This window comes from Bombina bombina, chromosome 1 (genome assembly GCF_027579735.1).
Source record: "Bombina bombina isolate aBomBom1 chromosome 1, aBomBom1.pri, whole genome shotgun sequence".
Lineage (NCBI taxonomy): Eukaryota > Metazoa > Chordata > Amphibia > Anura > Bombinatoridae > Bombina > Bombina bombina.
In genome coordinates, this window is record NC_069499.1 from 855,050,323 (window position 1) to 855,067,377 (window position 17,055).

General features: G+C 41.3%; 1 protein-coding gene across 10 annotated transcripts in view; it reads right to left on the reverse strand.

Moving 5' to 3' along the window:
• CHD9 (chromodomain helicase DNA binding protein 9) overlaps window positions 1-17,055 on the reverse strand; it is a 648,673-nt gene that overhangs the window by 94,918 nt on the left and 536,700 nt on the right. For all 10 annotated transcript variants that reach the window (XM_053699504.1, XM_053699510.1, XM_053699505.1 and 7 more), the window contains 2 exons: window positions 5,698-5,740; window positions 5,208-5,427 (listed from right to left, as the gene is read on the reverse strand). In XM_053699504.1, the coding sequence (XP_053555479.1) occupies window positions 5,208-5,427; window positions 5,698-5,740 (263 nt within the window). The remainder of the gene's footprint in view (window positions 1-5,207; window positions 5,428-5,697; window positions 5,741-17,055) is intronic.

The following is a 17,055-nucleotide window of genomic DNA, read 5'->3' on the forward strand; positions in this document are numbered from 1 at the left end:
TATATATATATATATATATATATGTCATTGGCTCACCCATGTGTTCAGTCAGCAACCAGTAGTGCATTGCTGCTCCTTCAACAAATTATACCAAGAGAATGAAACAAATTAGATAATAGAAGTAAATTAGAAAGTTGTTTAAAAACTTAAATTATGCTTACCTGATCATTTTCTTTTCTTCTGAACGGGGAGAATCCACAGCTGCAGTCATTACTTTTGGGAATACAGAACCTAGCAACCAGGAGGAGGCAAAGATACCCCAGCCAAAGGCTTAAATACCTCCCCCATTCCCCTCATCCCCCAGTCATTCTGCCAAGGGAACAAGGAACAGTAGGAGAATTATCAGGGTGAAAAAAAAGGTGCCAAAAGAATGAATAAAAAATAATTAAAGGCCGCCCCCAGAAAAAAACGGGTGGGGAGCTGTGGACTCTCCCTGTTCAGAAGAAAAGAAAATTATCAGGTAAGTATAATTTAAGTTTTTCTTCTTAAAATGGGGAAAGTCCACAGCTGCATTCATTACTTTTGGGAAATCAATACCCAAACTTATAGAGGACACTGAATGCAAATGGGCGGGAACAAAGAGGCGGCCCATTCTGAAGAAACAACAAACAAACTCCCACACCACATTCTCCCAAACTGAAAGAAGATAAGATAATAAGGTCCGAAACCTCCATAAACAATCCATGAAGAATCAGGGACAAAACAGAAAGAGAAGCCCCTAGCATAACCCAAGAAGAGCGGCTACCAGGCTGCAAGAGGGCAAAATCCCCTAGAAAAATACTCTACCGACAAAGGAGAGCAAGGAAATGAAAAATTCCAGATCACCTCCTACATGGATCCAAAAGGAACCAATGGAAAGCCTTAACCAGAACCAAAGTTCCAGAAGGACAAAGGGACAAATGGTAGAACAAGACTACCTTCCATAGACAGCTAACTAGCACAGAGAAACTGAACACCTGTAGGTCAGAAAAAAAACCCGGGAGCAGAACAGGAACAGAATAGTAACATCTGTTAACGCCACAAACGAAAGCCGCAGGCTTCCGTCGGATAGGCAGTCAGACTAAAAACTTCCAACCATAGTAACTAGTCAACCGAGTAGCAAGCAAACTTGCACCAGGACATTCCTGGAAAAGAACAAGAGAAAAAACTCAGAAAGCAGGGCGGACCAACTCCCTCCCTACAAGAAAACGAGGTAAGGGAGGACAAGACCCTGACCCATAAAGAAGAACCAACTACCCGCTAAGGGAAGGTTCCCGAATCAACTGCAAGGCCTCCCAACCTAAGTAAGGATCCTTCAGGAGACAAGAGACATGGTCGATGCCCAAACAGAACAATCAGAATTCCTGACCCCTACTCCGAGCGAACAGTCCCATCACAGAAGCGCCTTTCAATGTACCCAAGGACAAGAGAGATTAAAAAATCCCAGCATAGATACGGCCCAGAGATCAGATAACGAATCTCCAGCCAAGAGTTCCTAAGGAAAAGAAGCAGGAAGAGGCACCGACACCCAGAGAGACTAACACGGGATCCAGAATACCTATCCTGATTACCCCTCAGAAACTCGAAGGGAGGGTACACTGCTGGCAAGAGAAACCCTCGACCCACAGAACTCCTAGAGACAGATGAGGAAAACTAGCTCAAGAGGAGCCAACTGGAGAGGCGCAGTAGACCAGAGCCTTCCAAATCGAAGGAAAACGAAGAAACCCAGGAATATTCCAGTTAAAGAAATTCCCAGGAAGAACTTCCTCCATCTCTCCAGAAGAGAGAAAGAACCGCCCCTAGTAGGAACAGGGAGATTTCCCCAGGACCGGGAAAACAAGCTTACTACTAAATGCTGGACAGATCCAAGACCAATAAGATCTGGAAAACAGATTAACCAAATTGCCAAGTCAAAGACAAGGACTAGGTTAAAAAAAACAGACCCCCAAAAACAGGTGCCGGATCAAGACCAAAAACCTTTCGTAACAACCACAAAGTTACCTGGAATAAAAGTAGCCCAAAAGTTTCAGCATACCATATCCCCATGGGGACTAGAATTATGATCTCTCAAGAAGTATTCCAGTGGCTGTCCACTCAGCCCCAAAAGGCTTTGAAGATAATACCCACAAAGTCCGAAGACAAAAGGAGGACCCAAAAAGGATCAGAACTCCATGATTGAGAGAAAATGACAGTCTTGAAAGATCCAGACTGGAACAACCCTCAGACAACCTACAGCTCAAAGAATTAATGAATGAACGAGCATCCTAAAACTCCTATCGGTTAACGACAAGAGAGAATGCATAACAATCCCCAAGATCCCCAAGTATATAGGATCAAAAAGAGGATACTGCAAGTACCAAAATGGTCCCTAAGAACCGAGTCTCAGCAACCAGATGACCGAAAGCCCTACCCCAAAAGGCAAGGGGAAGCGAAAAACACAGCAATCCTCAAAAAAAAGAGGAGAGAAGCACTGGCAAAAGAGATCTGAAATTGGACAATCCCATCCACGTAGTACCAATAGGGGGGAATAATCGCCCCCTACACCAGGTATTGGAGATCTCCATGAAGTCATCTGATCCTTCCCCTTCAGAGGGGAGGACTCTAGCTCCTATCCAAAGCACCTCAGGAACTATAAACATACTGCCATAGCAGAATCGGAATTCCAGGAAACCATGCAAGCTATGCAGGGACAAAACACTAGTATCAAGTACTTAAATGTCAGAGAAGGTTATGCAAGAAAAATATTAGATGCCACACTAAGATGAAATAAAGTAGGGCCAGCCGGATATCTAGGATAGAAGGGCCACCTATAACTTGTAGAAACAAGAAAAAAACAACCTTGTAACAAGAGGTAAGTCAACTTAGTACCCAAACAGGACCAGCCTGTTGTCAAGGATACAAAATGTCTGATATAACCTCAAAAGAACAGAGTGAACTAGTACCCAACCAGGACCAGCCTGCTGACCAGGGTACAACTGAACTGTTCAAGGGCTAACTGAAAGTTCAAAACCCTAGCAGAGCTAGACTAAACAAAACAGACAAATGACAGACAAATAAGCTCCAAAGCTTAAACGTTGTCTCTCAACATTTTTTTTTGTGTGACTTGCACCGGAAGTAACAACCATAACAATCATAAAATCGCTAGTATCAAAAATCCCAGAGAAGAAAAAAAAATCCTAAAAAGAAAAGTCTACAACAGTCTCGAGCTCTGCAAAGAAAACACATTCTAATCGGATCTAAAGAAGGTGAACGCCAAGAAAGAAACATTAACAGGGCCAGCCTGTCAGGGTCAAGAGCTCAGAACTCGGATTAGATACACAAGCAAAAGACAGTCAGGTGTATGATCCACATCCCACCCCTCGTCTAGCGCTGTTCGCCATCAGAAGACTGGGGATCCGGAGGCAAATGAAGACTAAAATCCTCCCAAGCCTCCAGTACCTGCTTTAGCAGTACACTAAGGCGCGTCAGACTGACTCTAAAGGCAAAACTCATCTCCGGTGGGGCATCTTAAGGCACCGATCCTGCTGGGTCCCCCCCCGAAGCCTCAGACGATATGATCTTCAATCATTTACATTACATTCCCACAATGAAAATAAAATGAAACGATCTTACCGGAATCTAGGCAGTGGAACAGTAACACGGTTCTTCAAGTTTGACAGATAGTAGCGTTGCTTCTGACATGGACTTGAGTGAAGACAGCAGGCAGCGAAACTCGTCAACGCTGATGTCTTGTAGAGCTGTTCATCAATGATCTCACTGAGAGGCTGACAGGACTAGTTAAAACTCCCGTCCCATCTCGAAGAGTACTTCCCTCCATAAGAGACTACTCCGTAATCTTTCGACACTTCTCTGCCAACCTCCTGTGACGAAAAGCAAAGAATGACTGGGGATGAGGGGAGTGTGGGAGGTATTTAAGACTTTGGCTGGGGTGTCTTTGCCTCCTACTGGTGTCCATGTTCTTAATTCCCAAAAGTAATGAATGCAGCTGTGGACTCTCCCCGTTTTAAGAAGAAACTTGTATGTTCTACCTAAATCAAGAAAGAAAATGTTTGGGTTTCATGTCTCTTTAAGGGTAAGAAAATTGAAAAATGGTCTGGTCACTAAATGTAGTCGCGATGTTGAACTTCCAGTGACCAGTATGAGAGAGTGTGAGAGCGATAGCACCAAATTTAACACACCTGCTCCCCATTCACACATGAGACCTTGTAACACTAACGAGTCACATGACACCGGGGAGGAAAAACGGCTAATTGGGCCAAATTTGGACATTTCCACTTAGGGGTGTACTCACTTTTGTTGCCAACGGTTTAGACATTAATGGCTGTGTGTTGAGTTATTCTGAGGGGACAGCAAATTTACACTGTTATACAGGCTGTGCACTCACTTCTTTACATTGTAGCAAAGTGTCACTTCTTCAGTGTTTTCACATGAAAAGATATAATAAAATATTTACAAAAATGTGAGTAGTGTACTCACTTTTGTGAGATACTGTATTTGTCTGGGTACATTTCACTTTTTTAACCCCCCACGGAAAATTTTCTGCGGACGCTAATGCCTCTGGGCTGTGTGTGTGCTGTGTAAGGTCCCTTACCTTATGCAATGTCAAATCCTTGTCAATGCAGCTGAAGGTATCGAGTACTGCAAAGGATTACAGTAGGAAATACTTGTGTCCCTCGGGGGGAAGCTAAGGATGAATCCCTGCGATGCCTGAGGGTAGTTATGGCTGAAGTCCCATTAGGGAAATACTGTGCACATAACAGGGCATTCCTCTGTCCCTTTATCATTCAGCTGCTGTGAACTTTCAATTCTGTCTTCCTTGTGAATGATAATTCCCAGGGACTCTGGGTGTCACATAGGTCTGAGCTCCAAAATTAAAGTCCATACGTAAGTAGCTGAAAACACCTCTATTCTCAACCAACTCCTATGAGGTGGGAGGGATTTTAAGCTCTGATATTGGGTTTTGACCTCCTCCTTGTTGCAGTAAATATACCCCAGATGTTATGAAGGACTGTGGACCATCATCATTTTACAGAAGAAATACATACAACAACATTTTGGGATATCATCCCTTAATCATGTTGCAATACAACATTGTTGTATGTATTTTGCATTGGACTTTTCAAATATGTACCATATGATAGTTTGATTAATACATTTTGAAGATAAAGTGCTGCTGCCTGAGGAGCTTTCATATTATAACCAGGGTATGAAGGATTTTGCATACTAACCTTTGTTGCCTTTCAATTTTAGCAGCCACTTTTGGATTCAGTGTGGTATCTTCATATGATGTCTGTATCACTGGGGGGTGCACTGGGAACATGGGTGGGATTTGCTGAACCTGTCTGAACTTGGAAGTGCGCTGGAAGGCAGTTATAAGGCGACGAAGACGTGTGGTCAGTGCAGACTGAGTGGGCCAGCAGCCCTTATCTCCATCTGTGACCTGTCCATCTAAGCACACAGAAAATTACATTTAAACCTAAATGTAGAAGTGGTGTGGGCTACAGATATAATGTAAATAGTGCATTACCTAACAGAAATTAGCTATAATATAAGCAATTCAGAATTCTCATACTGTACTTTCTTTATTCCATGGGAATTGTTACACTTATTACTTTCATAATCTACATCTTGTTTCTAAAATCAGTGTTGCTAAAATAATAGACTTCTCTATATAATTAAAAGAAAATTTCCAAACCCAAACTAAAAAGCCCCACTTACCTCCATCTGCTATAACAAGATCACCAGGAGAGGAAGCATCATCCTGTGTGGAGAGACACTGATCAGGGTCCTCATAAATTACACAGTCAGCAAAGCAAATGAACATCTCTCCCACAGGCAATGCACCAATAACCAACAAAACAAGACAAAATCCCACCTAATTCACAAGTGGTTGAAATTAAGAATCTTTAGCAGCGGAATCTTTAACATATCCCTCTGTAAGTCAACTATGTGATGTGGCCTTGATTTATTCTTTTTTTAAATATTTTTTGAACAGTTTTATTGAATTGTCAAGTGAACAATAATGTTGTTCAAAATAGAATCCAATTCATAATAAATTGCAAGAAGTTCTGTTAATTCCACAACTTAAGGTTGGCTTACAGAAAGAGCATTAAAGAAACAAACTTGTATTCTATAAATGTTGACTATACATATCCACATATGTAAACAGGACAATAGCAGAGAACACTAGAATATAGTGAGTTTTATTATTCCAGGGATTGTATTAGCCCAGTCAGACATACAATCTCTAGAAACAAACAGTGAACACAAATTGTACTTGATTTATCAAGCTAGGGCGGACAGGGCGTACATATTTGCCCCTGTCCCCCCCAACTCGCCTTTGGTGGACAGCAATTCACTGGTGGAACTTGGACTTGCCCACAAGCGCTATTTTGCTCTTGCGTGCAACACCACCCCCTGCCCGCACACAGCCAATCACGCGCAGACAGGAGCTGTCAATCTTCCCAGTTGGACGAGACCAGGGAGATTGAAATTGGTTAGAAAGCGGCCTGATGACCACTGCTTGATAAATACTGACTGCAGGTTCTTCTGAGAACCTGCAGTCATAGGGGAGGAGAAGGCTTGATAAATAGAGCCCATAGGGGCACAATGACATCAGCAATTAGCAATTGCAGAAATGCTAAATTATATTTAGTAATAATACACATATAATTAAATAAACATACAGAACAGCTATACAAATAAAAATGGAATATAACATAACACCAGCACTTAAGGAGAAGACGGGGGAAAGAGAAAATACACACTCTAATCATCCGTCACAACGCAACCTGTAGGGCCTCGTCATCTCATTCCAAGACAGTTGAGCTACAATAGGGCAATCACTCTAATTCAGAATTCTCCCTAAGCGCTTCCTACACTCGCTAGATCTCTTTTACAAGTCACGATTGTTCCTGACTATAAAGTCAGATCTCTTCATTTTGCAAACACTTACGCCAAGATTTAGAGTTCTGCGGCCAAAGGGGTGCGTAGCTAACGCTGGCTTTTTTCTGGCTGCACCTTTTAAATACCGCTGGTATTGAGAGTTTACAGAATGGCTGCGTTAGGCTCCAAAAAAGGAGCGTAGAGCATATTTAACACAACTTCAACTCTCGATACCAGCGGTGCTTACGGACGCGGCCAGCTTAAAAAACGTGCTCGTGCACGATTCCCCCATAGAAAACAATGGGGCTGTTTGAGCTGAAAAAAACCTAACACCTGCAAAAAAGCCGCGTTCAGCTCCTAACGCAGCCCCATTGTGGTCTATGGGGAAACACTTCCTACGTCTGCACCTAACACTCTAACATGTACCCCGAGTCTAAACACCCCTAACCTTACACTTAACCCCTATTCTGCCGCCCCCGCTATCGCTGACCCCTGCATATTTTTTTAACCCCTAATCTGCCGCTCTGTAAACCGCCGCTACTTACATTATCCCTATGTACCCCTAATCTGCTGCCCCTAACACCGCCGACCACTATATTATATTTATTAACCCCTAATCTGCCCCCCACAACGTCGCCTCCACCTGCCTCCACTTATTAACCCCATATCTGCCGAGCGGACCGCACCGCTATTATAATAAAGTTATTAACCCCTAATCCGCCTCACTAACCCTATAATAAATAGTATTAACCCCTAATCTGCCCTCCCTAACATCGCCGAAACCTAACTTCAAACATTAACCCCTAATCTGCAGACTGGAGCTCACCGCTATTCTAATAAATGTATTAACCCCTAAAGCTAAGTCTAACCCTAACCCTAACACCCCCCTAAGTTAAATATAATTTTTATCTAACAAAATAAATTAACTCTTATTAAATAACTTATTCCTATTTAAAGCTAAATACTTACCTGTAAAATAAATCCTAATATAGCTACAATATAAATTATAATTATATTATAGCTATTTTAGGATTTATATTTATTTTACAGGTAACTTTGTATTTATTTTAACCAGGTACAATAGCTATTAAATAGTTTAGAACTATTTAATAGCTAAAATAATTACAAAATTACCTGTAAAATAAATCCTAACCTAAGTTACAATTAAACCTAACACTACACTATCAATAAATAAATTAAATAAACTACCTACAATTATCTACAATTAAACCTAACACTACACTATCAATAAATTAATTAAATACAATACCTACAATTATCTACAATTAAACCTAACACTACACTATCAATAAATTATTTAAATAAAATATCTACAAATAACTATAATGAAATAAACTAACTAAAGTACAAAAAATAAAAAAGAACTAAGTTACAAAAAATAAAAAAATATTTACAAACATTAAAAAAAAAAAATATTACAACAATTTTAAACTAATTACACCTACTCTAAGCCCCCTAATAAAATAAAGCCCCCCAAAATAAAAAATGCCCTACCCTATTCTAAATTAAAAAAGTTCAAAGCTCTTTTACCTTACCAGCCCTGAACAGGGCCCTTTGCGGGGCATGCCCCAAAACCCCCTTAAATAAACCTAACACTAAGCCCCTGAAGATCTTCCTACCTTATCTTCACCATACCAGGTTCACCGATCGGTCCTCGGAAGTGTTGAACCAAGCCCAAGCGGGGGGCTGAAGAGTGACGTCCATCCTCGTGCTGAAGTCTGAATCCAAGCGGCGGCTGAAGAAATTGGAATCAGCCAATCAGAATCAAGTTCAATCCGATTGGCTGATCAAATCAGCCAATCAGATTGAGCTCGCATTCTATTGGCTGATCGGAACAGCCAATCGGATTGAACTTGATTCTGATTGGCTGATTCCATCAGACAATCAGAATATTCCTACCTTAATTCCGATTGGCTGATAGAATCCTATCAGCCAATCGAAATTCGAGGGACGCCATCTTGGATGACGTCATTTAAAGGAACCGTCATTCGGCGAGTAGGTGTCGGTTGAAGAGGATGTTCCGCGTCGGTTGGAAAGAAGATGGCTCCGCTCCAGAAGAAAGAAGATGCGGCTTGATAGAAGACTTCATCCCGATGATGGACTTCCGACTTCAGCCCGATGATGGATTTCTTCAGCCGCCGCTTGGATCCAGACTTCAGCCCGAGGATGGACGTCGCTCTTCAGCCCCCCGCTTGGGCTTGGATCAACACTTCCGAGGACCGATCGGTGAACCTGGTATGGTGAAGATAAGGTAGGAAGATCTTCAGGGGCTTAGTGTTAGGTTTATTTAAGGGGGGTTTGGGTTAGATTAGGGGTATGTGGGTGGTGGGTTGTAATGTTGGGGGGGGGGGGTATTGTATGTGTTTTTTTTACAGGCAAAAGAGCTGAATTTCTTGGGGCATGCCCTGCAAAGGGCCCTGTTCAGGGCTGGTAATGTAAAAGAGCTTTGAACTTTTTAAATTTAGAATAGGGTAGGGCATTTTTTATTTTGGGGGGCTTTGTTATTTTATTAGGGGTCTTAGAGTAGGTGTAATTAGTTTAAAATTGTTGTAATATTTTTCTAATGTTTGTAAATATTTTTTTATTTTTTGTAACTTAGTTCTTTTTTAATTTTTGTACTTTAGTTAGTTTATTTCATTGTAGTTATTTGTAGATATTTTATTTAAATAATTTATTGATAGTGTAGTGTTAGGTTTAATTGTAGATAATTGTAGGTAGTTTATTTAATTTATTTATTGATAGTGTAGTGTTAGGTTTAATTGTAACTTAGGTTAGGATTTATTTTACAGGTAATTTTGTAATTATTTTAACTATTTTAGCTATTAAATAGTTCGTAACTATTTAATAGCTATTGTACCTGGTTAAAATAAATAGAAAGTTGCCTGTAAAATAAATATTAATCCTAAAATAGCTACAATATAATTATAATTTATATTGTAGCTATATTAGGGTTTATTTTACAGGTAAGTATTTAGCTTTAAATAGGAATAATTTATTTAATAAGAGTTAATTTATTTCGTTAGAATAAAATTATATTTAATTTAGGGGGGTGTTAGGGTTAGGGTTAAAATTAGCTTTAGGGGTTCAAAAATTTATTAGAGTAGCGGTGAGCTCCGATCGGCAGATTAGGGGTTAATACTTGAAGTTAGGTTTCGGCGATGTTAGGGAGGGCAGATTAGGGGTTAATACTATTTATTATAGGGTTATTGAGGCGGGAGTGAGGCGGATTAGGGGTTAATAACTTTATTATAGTAGCAGTGAGATCCGCTCGACAGATTAGGGGTTAATAAGTGTAGGCAGGTGGAGGCGACGTTGAGGGGGGCAGGTTAGGGGTTAATAAATATAATATAGGGGTCGGCGATGTTAGGGGCAGCAGATTAGGGGTACATAAGTATAACGTAGGTGGCGGTCGGCAGATTAGGGGTTAAAAAAATTTAATCGAGTGGCGGCGATTTGGGGGGACCTCGGTTTAGGGGTACATAGGTAGTTTATGGGTGTTAGTGTACTTTTTGACGGCTACCGCCAAACTCTAAATCTAGGCCATAGTCTATAAAAAAAATAATCTGTCAAAGGTAGTTTGCATGATTTTCATTCCTGGCAACTGCTCATCACAAGACACTTCTATATACATATAGACATTTACCAGGCTAAGATACATCTCCAGTTATTTAATTTTACCATATTTCTATATTTCAAGAGAGTTTCCAAATGTGGTGAAGAATAGGATAATTCACCTTATAATAAATACAGCAATCTTATCGAGGTCTATTTCCAAAGCATGATTACCAGTACTATATATTTATACATATATTTATTGTAAAACACTAGCAACCTAAATGATAAAGTAGTCTGCAAGAGTAAAGTCCTAAATTACAAATTGAGTGCAAAATTAGTCCTATTTTCCCCTTAATGACCAAGGACGTACGCTACACGTCCTCTAAAAAAATACACTTAATGACCGAGGACGTACGTCCTTGGTCTGGAAAGCAGCTGGAAGCGATCCTGCTCGCTTCCAGCTGCTTTCCGGTTATTGCAGTGATGCCTCAACATCGAGGCATCCTGCAATAACCCCCCTTGGCCATCCGATGCAGAGAGAGCCACTCTGTGGCCCTCTCTGTACCGGACATCGATGGCCGGTTTCGTTGGTGGGTGGGAGCCAGTCTGGGAGGCGGGTGGGCGGCCATCGATGGGCTGTATGATGTGGCGGGGGGCGGGATCGTGGGCGGGAACGCCGGGTGCGCACGAGGGTGCGCGCGCGCGGGGGGGGTAGGAAGCGGGTGGGAACCGCTACACTACAGAAAATTTATGGGGGAAAAGTGGCAGTGATTGCCAAATATATATATATATATATATCGATCTAAGAGATCTGGGAGGGGTGGTGGGTTGGTCTTTTGGGGGGGGGCAAGCTACACTACAGAAAATTATTTTAAAAAAATAATAAAACAATGTTTTACTATAAACTGGGTACTGGCAGACAGCTGCCAGTACCAAAGATGGCTACTAATAAGTTAGAGGGGGATGGGTAAAGAGCTGTTTGGGGGGTATCAGGGAGGTTGGGGGCTAAGGGGGGATCCTCCAGAGCAGCATATGTAAATATGCATTTTTTTTAATTTATGTTTTATCAAGGATAGCTTTTTTTTTTAGTACTGGCAGACTTTCTGCCAGTACTTAACATGGCGGGGACAATTGTGGGGTGGGGGAGGGAAGAGAGCTGTTTGGGAGGGATCAGGGGGTGTAATGTGTCAGGTGGGAGGCTGATCTCTACACTAAAGCTAAAATTAACCCTGCAAGCTCCCTACATGCTACCTAATTAACCCCTTCACTGCTAGCCATAATACACGTGTGATGCGCAGCGGCATTTAGCGGCCTTCTAATTACCAAAAAGCAACGCCAAAGCCATATATGTCTGCTATTTCTCAACAAAGGGGATCCCAGAGAAGCATTTACAACCATTTGTGCCATAATTGCACAAGCTGTTTGTAAATGATTTCAGTGAGAAACCTAAAATTGTGAAAAATTTTACTTTTTTTTTTATTTAATCGCATTTGGCGTTGAAATGGTGGCATGAAATATACCAAAATGGGCCTAGATCAATACTTAGGGTTGTCTACTACACTACAATAAAGCTAAAATTAACCCTACAAGCTCCCTACATGCTCCCTAATTAACCCCTTCATTGCTGGGCATAATACACGTGTGGTGCGCAGTGGCATTTAGCGGCCTTCTAATTACCAAAAAGCAACACCAAATCCATATATGTCTGCTATTTATGAAAAAAGGGGATTGCAGAGAAGCATTTACAACCATTTGTGCCATAATTGCACGAGCTGTTTGTAAATAAATTCAGTGAGAAACCTAAAGTTTGTAACAAAATGTGTGAAAAAGTGAACAATTTTTTTTATTTGATCGCATTTGGCGGTGAAATGGTGGCATGAAATATACCAAAATGGGCCTAGATCAATACTTTGGGATGTCTTCTAAAAAAAAATATATACATGTCAAGGGATATTCAGGGATTCCTGGAAGATATCAGTGTTCCAATGTAACTAGCGCTAAGTTTGAAAAAAAGTGGTTTGGAAATAGCAAAGTGCTTCTTGTATTTATTGCCCTATAACTTGCAAAAAAAAGCAAAGAACATGTAAACATTGGGTATTTCTAAACTCAGGACAAAATTTGGAAACTATTTAGCATGAGTGTTTTTTGGTGGTTGCAGATGTGTAACAGATTTTGGGGGTCAAAGTTAGAAAAAGTGTGTTTTTTTCCATTTTTTCCTCATATTTTATATTTTTTTTATAGTAAATTATAAGATATGATGAAAATAATGGTATCTTTAGAAAGTCCATTTAATGGCGAGAAAAACGGTATATAATATGTGTGGGTACAGTAAATGAGTAAGAGGAAAATTACAGCTAAACACAAACACTGCAGAAATGTAAAAATAGCCTTGGTCCCAAACGGTCAGAAAATGGAAAAGTGCTGTGGTCATTAAGGGGTTAAAGGGACATGAAACCCATTTTTTTTTCTTTGATGATTCAGATAGAGAATACAATTTTAAACAACTTTCCAATTTACTTCTTTTATTTAATTTGCTTCCTTCTCTTGTTATCATTTGCTGAAAGGTTTATCTAGGCAAGTTCATGAGCAGCAGAGAAACTAGGTTCTAGCTGTTGATTGGTGGCTGCATATATATATTGAATGTGATTGGCTCACCCATGTGTTCAGTTAGAAACTAGTAGTGCATTGCTGCTCCTTCAACAAATGATACAGTGATGAAGTTGTTTAAAATTGTATTCTCTATCTGAATCATGACAGAACATTTTTGGGTTTCATGTACCTTTAAGCACTAATACCGCACAAGTTAAATCAATAGTGATCCTCTTATTCTTGCACTTAAATTACAGGTTGAAAGTAAAATGGTATTGCTTAAGCGAAAGCCTTGGAAAAGCTACATCTGTAATGCTAAATTCATCACCTAACAGACTTCAATGGGGCGCACTACAAAACTAAGGTCCTGGCTTTTGCTTGAGTGCTAACCCAAAGGTACACTAAAATGCCCCCAGCAGAAATATATATCTATATAAATAACAGTGATTTACAGGGAGACGGTATATGACAAGGTGTTTGACTGAGAAGGGTGCAAAGGTGTATATATGTGTGTATGTTTATTTGTGTATGTATGTGTATGGGTGTGTACATATACATGTGTAAGTACACATACATAAGCATACACACACACACACACACACACACACACACACACATATATATATATATATATACACACACACACACACACAAATCCACACATATACACCTTTACATTCTTCCCAGTCTAATGCCTTGACATATACCATATATCATATTTAACACTTTTTAACCATTCACTTGTAATTTCAGATTGTGTGCTATTCTTAGCGCTGGTCTGTTGTATTGCTAGTGTACCCTGCTCGATCAATAGCACTCCACTAACTGTAATTTGGGCCTCAATGTTTTAAAAGAAATGAAACGTGTTACCTTGTCTGCCCACTGTAAAGAGGTTTGCAGATCAAAATTAAACCACTTAAAACTCTCTAGTGTGTATGTTAAGCTCACGTCCAACTAAAGATAGCTATGCATGGTTTTATGCTCTAAGCAATCACTGTGTAGTATGTAGATGGTCAGGCAAACTACAGAATACTGAAGTGCAAAGTCAAACTCTCAAGGAAGCATTAAAAAACATAATTTATGCTTACCTGATAAATTTATTTCTCTTGTAGTGTATTCAGTCCACGGGTCATCCATTACTTATGGGATATATTCCCTTCCCAACAGGAAGTTGCAAGAGGATCACCCAAAGCAGAGCTGCTATATAGCTCCTCCCCTCACGTGTCATATCCAGTCATTCAACCGAAACAAGACAAGAAAGGAGAAACCATAGGGTGCAGTGGTGACTGAATGTTTTAATTAAAATTTAGATCTGCCTTAAAAAGACAGGGCGGGCCGTGGACTGAATACACTACAAGAGAAATAAATTTATCAGGTAAGCATAAATTATGTTTTCTCTTGTTAAGTGTATTCAGTCCACGGGTCATCCATTACTTATGGGATACCAATACCAAAGCTAAGTACACGGATGAAGGGAGGGACAAGGCAGGAACTTAAACGGAAGGAACCACTGCCTGTAGAACCTTTCTCCCAAAAACAGCCTCCGAAGAAGCAAAAGTGTCAAATTTGTAAAATTTCGAAAAGGTGTGAAGCGAAGACCAAGTCGCAGCCTTGCAAATCTGTTCAACAGAGGCCTCATTCTTAAAGGCCCAGGTGGAAGCCACAGCTCTAGTTGAATGAGCTGTAATTCTTTCAGGGGGCTGCTGTCCAGCAGTTTCATAGGCTAAACGTATTATACTACGAAGCCAAAAAGAGAGAGAGATTGCCGAAGCTTTTTGACCTCTCCTCTGCCCAGAATAAACGACAAACAGGGAAGAAGTTTGACGAAAATCTTTAGTTGCCTGTAAATAGAATTTCAATGCACGGACTACGTCCAGATTATGCAAAAGACGTTCCTTCTTTGAACAAGGATTAGGGCACAATGATGGGACAACAATCTCTAGATTGATATTCCTGTTAGAAACTACCTTAAGTAAAAACCCAGGTTTAGTACGCAGAACTACCTTGTCTGAATGGAAAACCAGATAAGGAGAATCACAATGTAAGGCCGATAACTCAGAGACTCTTCGAGCCGAGGAAATAGCCATCAAAAACAGAACTTTCCAAGATAAAAGCTTAATATCAATGGAATGAAGGGGTTCAAACGGAACACCCTGAAGAACTTTAAGAACCAAGTTTAAGCTCCACGGAGGAGCAACAGATTTAAACACAGGCTTAATCCTAGCCAAAGCCTGACAAAAAGCCTGGACGTCTGGAACTTCTGCCAGACGCTTGTGCAAAAGAATAGACAGAGCAGAAATCTGTCCCTTCAACGAACTAGCAGATAAGCCCTTTTCCAAACGCTCTTGTAGAAAGGACAATATCCTAGGAATCCTAACCTTACTCCATGAGTAACTCTTGGATTCGCACCAATATAAGTATTTACGCCATATCTTATGATAGATTTTTCTGGTAACAGGCTTCCGAGCCTGTATTAAAGTATCAATAACTGACTCTGAGAAGCCACGCTTGGATAAGATCAAGCGTTCAATCTCCATGCAGTCAGCCTCAGAGAAATTAGATTTGGATGGTTGAAAGGACCTTGTATTAGAAAGTCCTGCCTCAGAGGTAGAGACCATGGTGGATAGGACGACATGTCCACTAGGTCTGCGTACCAGGACCTGCGTGGCCACGCAGGCGCTATCAGAATCACTGATGCTCTCTCCTGTTTGATCTTGGCAATCAGTCGAGGCAGCAGCGGAAATGGTGGAAACACATAAGCTATGTTGAAGACCCAAGGGGCTGCTAGAGCATCTATCAGCGCCGCTCCCGGGTCTCTGGACCTGGATCCGTAACGAGGAAGCTTGGCGTTCTGGCGAGACACCATGAGATCCAGATCTGGTTTGCCCCAACGACGAATCAGTTGAGCGAACACCTCCGGATGAAGTTCCCACTCCCCCGGATGAAAGGTCTGGCGACTTAGAAAGTCCGCCTCCCAGTTCTCCACGCCTGGGATGTGGATCGCTGACAGGTGGCAAGAGTGAAACTCTGCCCAGCGAATTATCTTTGAGACTTCTAACATCGCTAGGGAACTCCTGGTTCCCACAGTCGTGATGTTGTCCGACTGAAATCTGATGAACCTCAGTGTTGCTAACTGAGGCCAAGCTAGAAGAGTCTTGAATATTGCTCTTAATTCCAGAATATTCCAGAGTTTCTCCTCCTGAGTCCACGATCCCTGAGCCTTCAGGGAGTTCCAGACTGCGCCCCAACCTAGAAGGCTGGCATCTGTTGTTACAATCGTCCACTCTGGCCTGCGAAAGGTCATGCCCTTGGACAGATGGACCTGAGAAAGCCACCAGAGAAGAGAATCTCTGGTTTCTTGATCCAGATTTAGCAGAGGGGACAAATCTGAGTAATCCCCATTCCACTGACCTAGCATGCATAACTGCAGCGGTCTGAGATGCAGGCGCGCAAATGGCACTATGTCCATTGCTGCTACCAATAAGCCGATTACTTCCATGCACTGAGCCACTGACGGGCGTGGAATGGAATGAAGGACACGGCAAGCATTTAGAAGTTTTGACAACCTGGACTCCGTCAGGTAAATTTTCATCTCTACCGAATCTATAAGAGTCCCTAGGAAGGAGACTCTTGTGGGTGGTGATAGAGAACTCTTTTCCACGTTCACCTTCCACCCATGCGACCTCAGAAATGCCAGAACTATCTCTGTATGAGACTTGGCAATTTGAAAGCTTGATGCCTGTATCAGGATGTCGTCTAGATACGGAGCCACTGCTATGCCTCGCGGTCGTAGAACCGCCAGAAGTGAGCCCAGAACCTTTGTAAAGATTCTCGGGGCCGTAGCTAACCCGAAGGGCAGAGCTACAAACTGGTAATGCCTGTCTAGGAAGGCAAATCTTAGGTACCGATAATGATCTTTGTGAATCGGTATGTGAAGGTAGGCATCCTTTAAGTCCACTGTGGTCATGTACTGACCCTCTTGGATCATGGGTAGGATGGTTCGAATAGTTTCCATTTTGAATGATG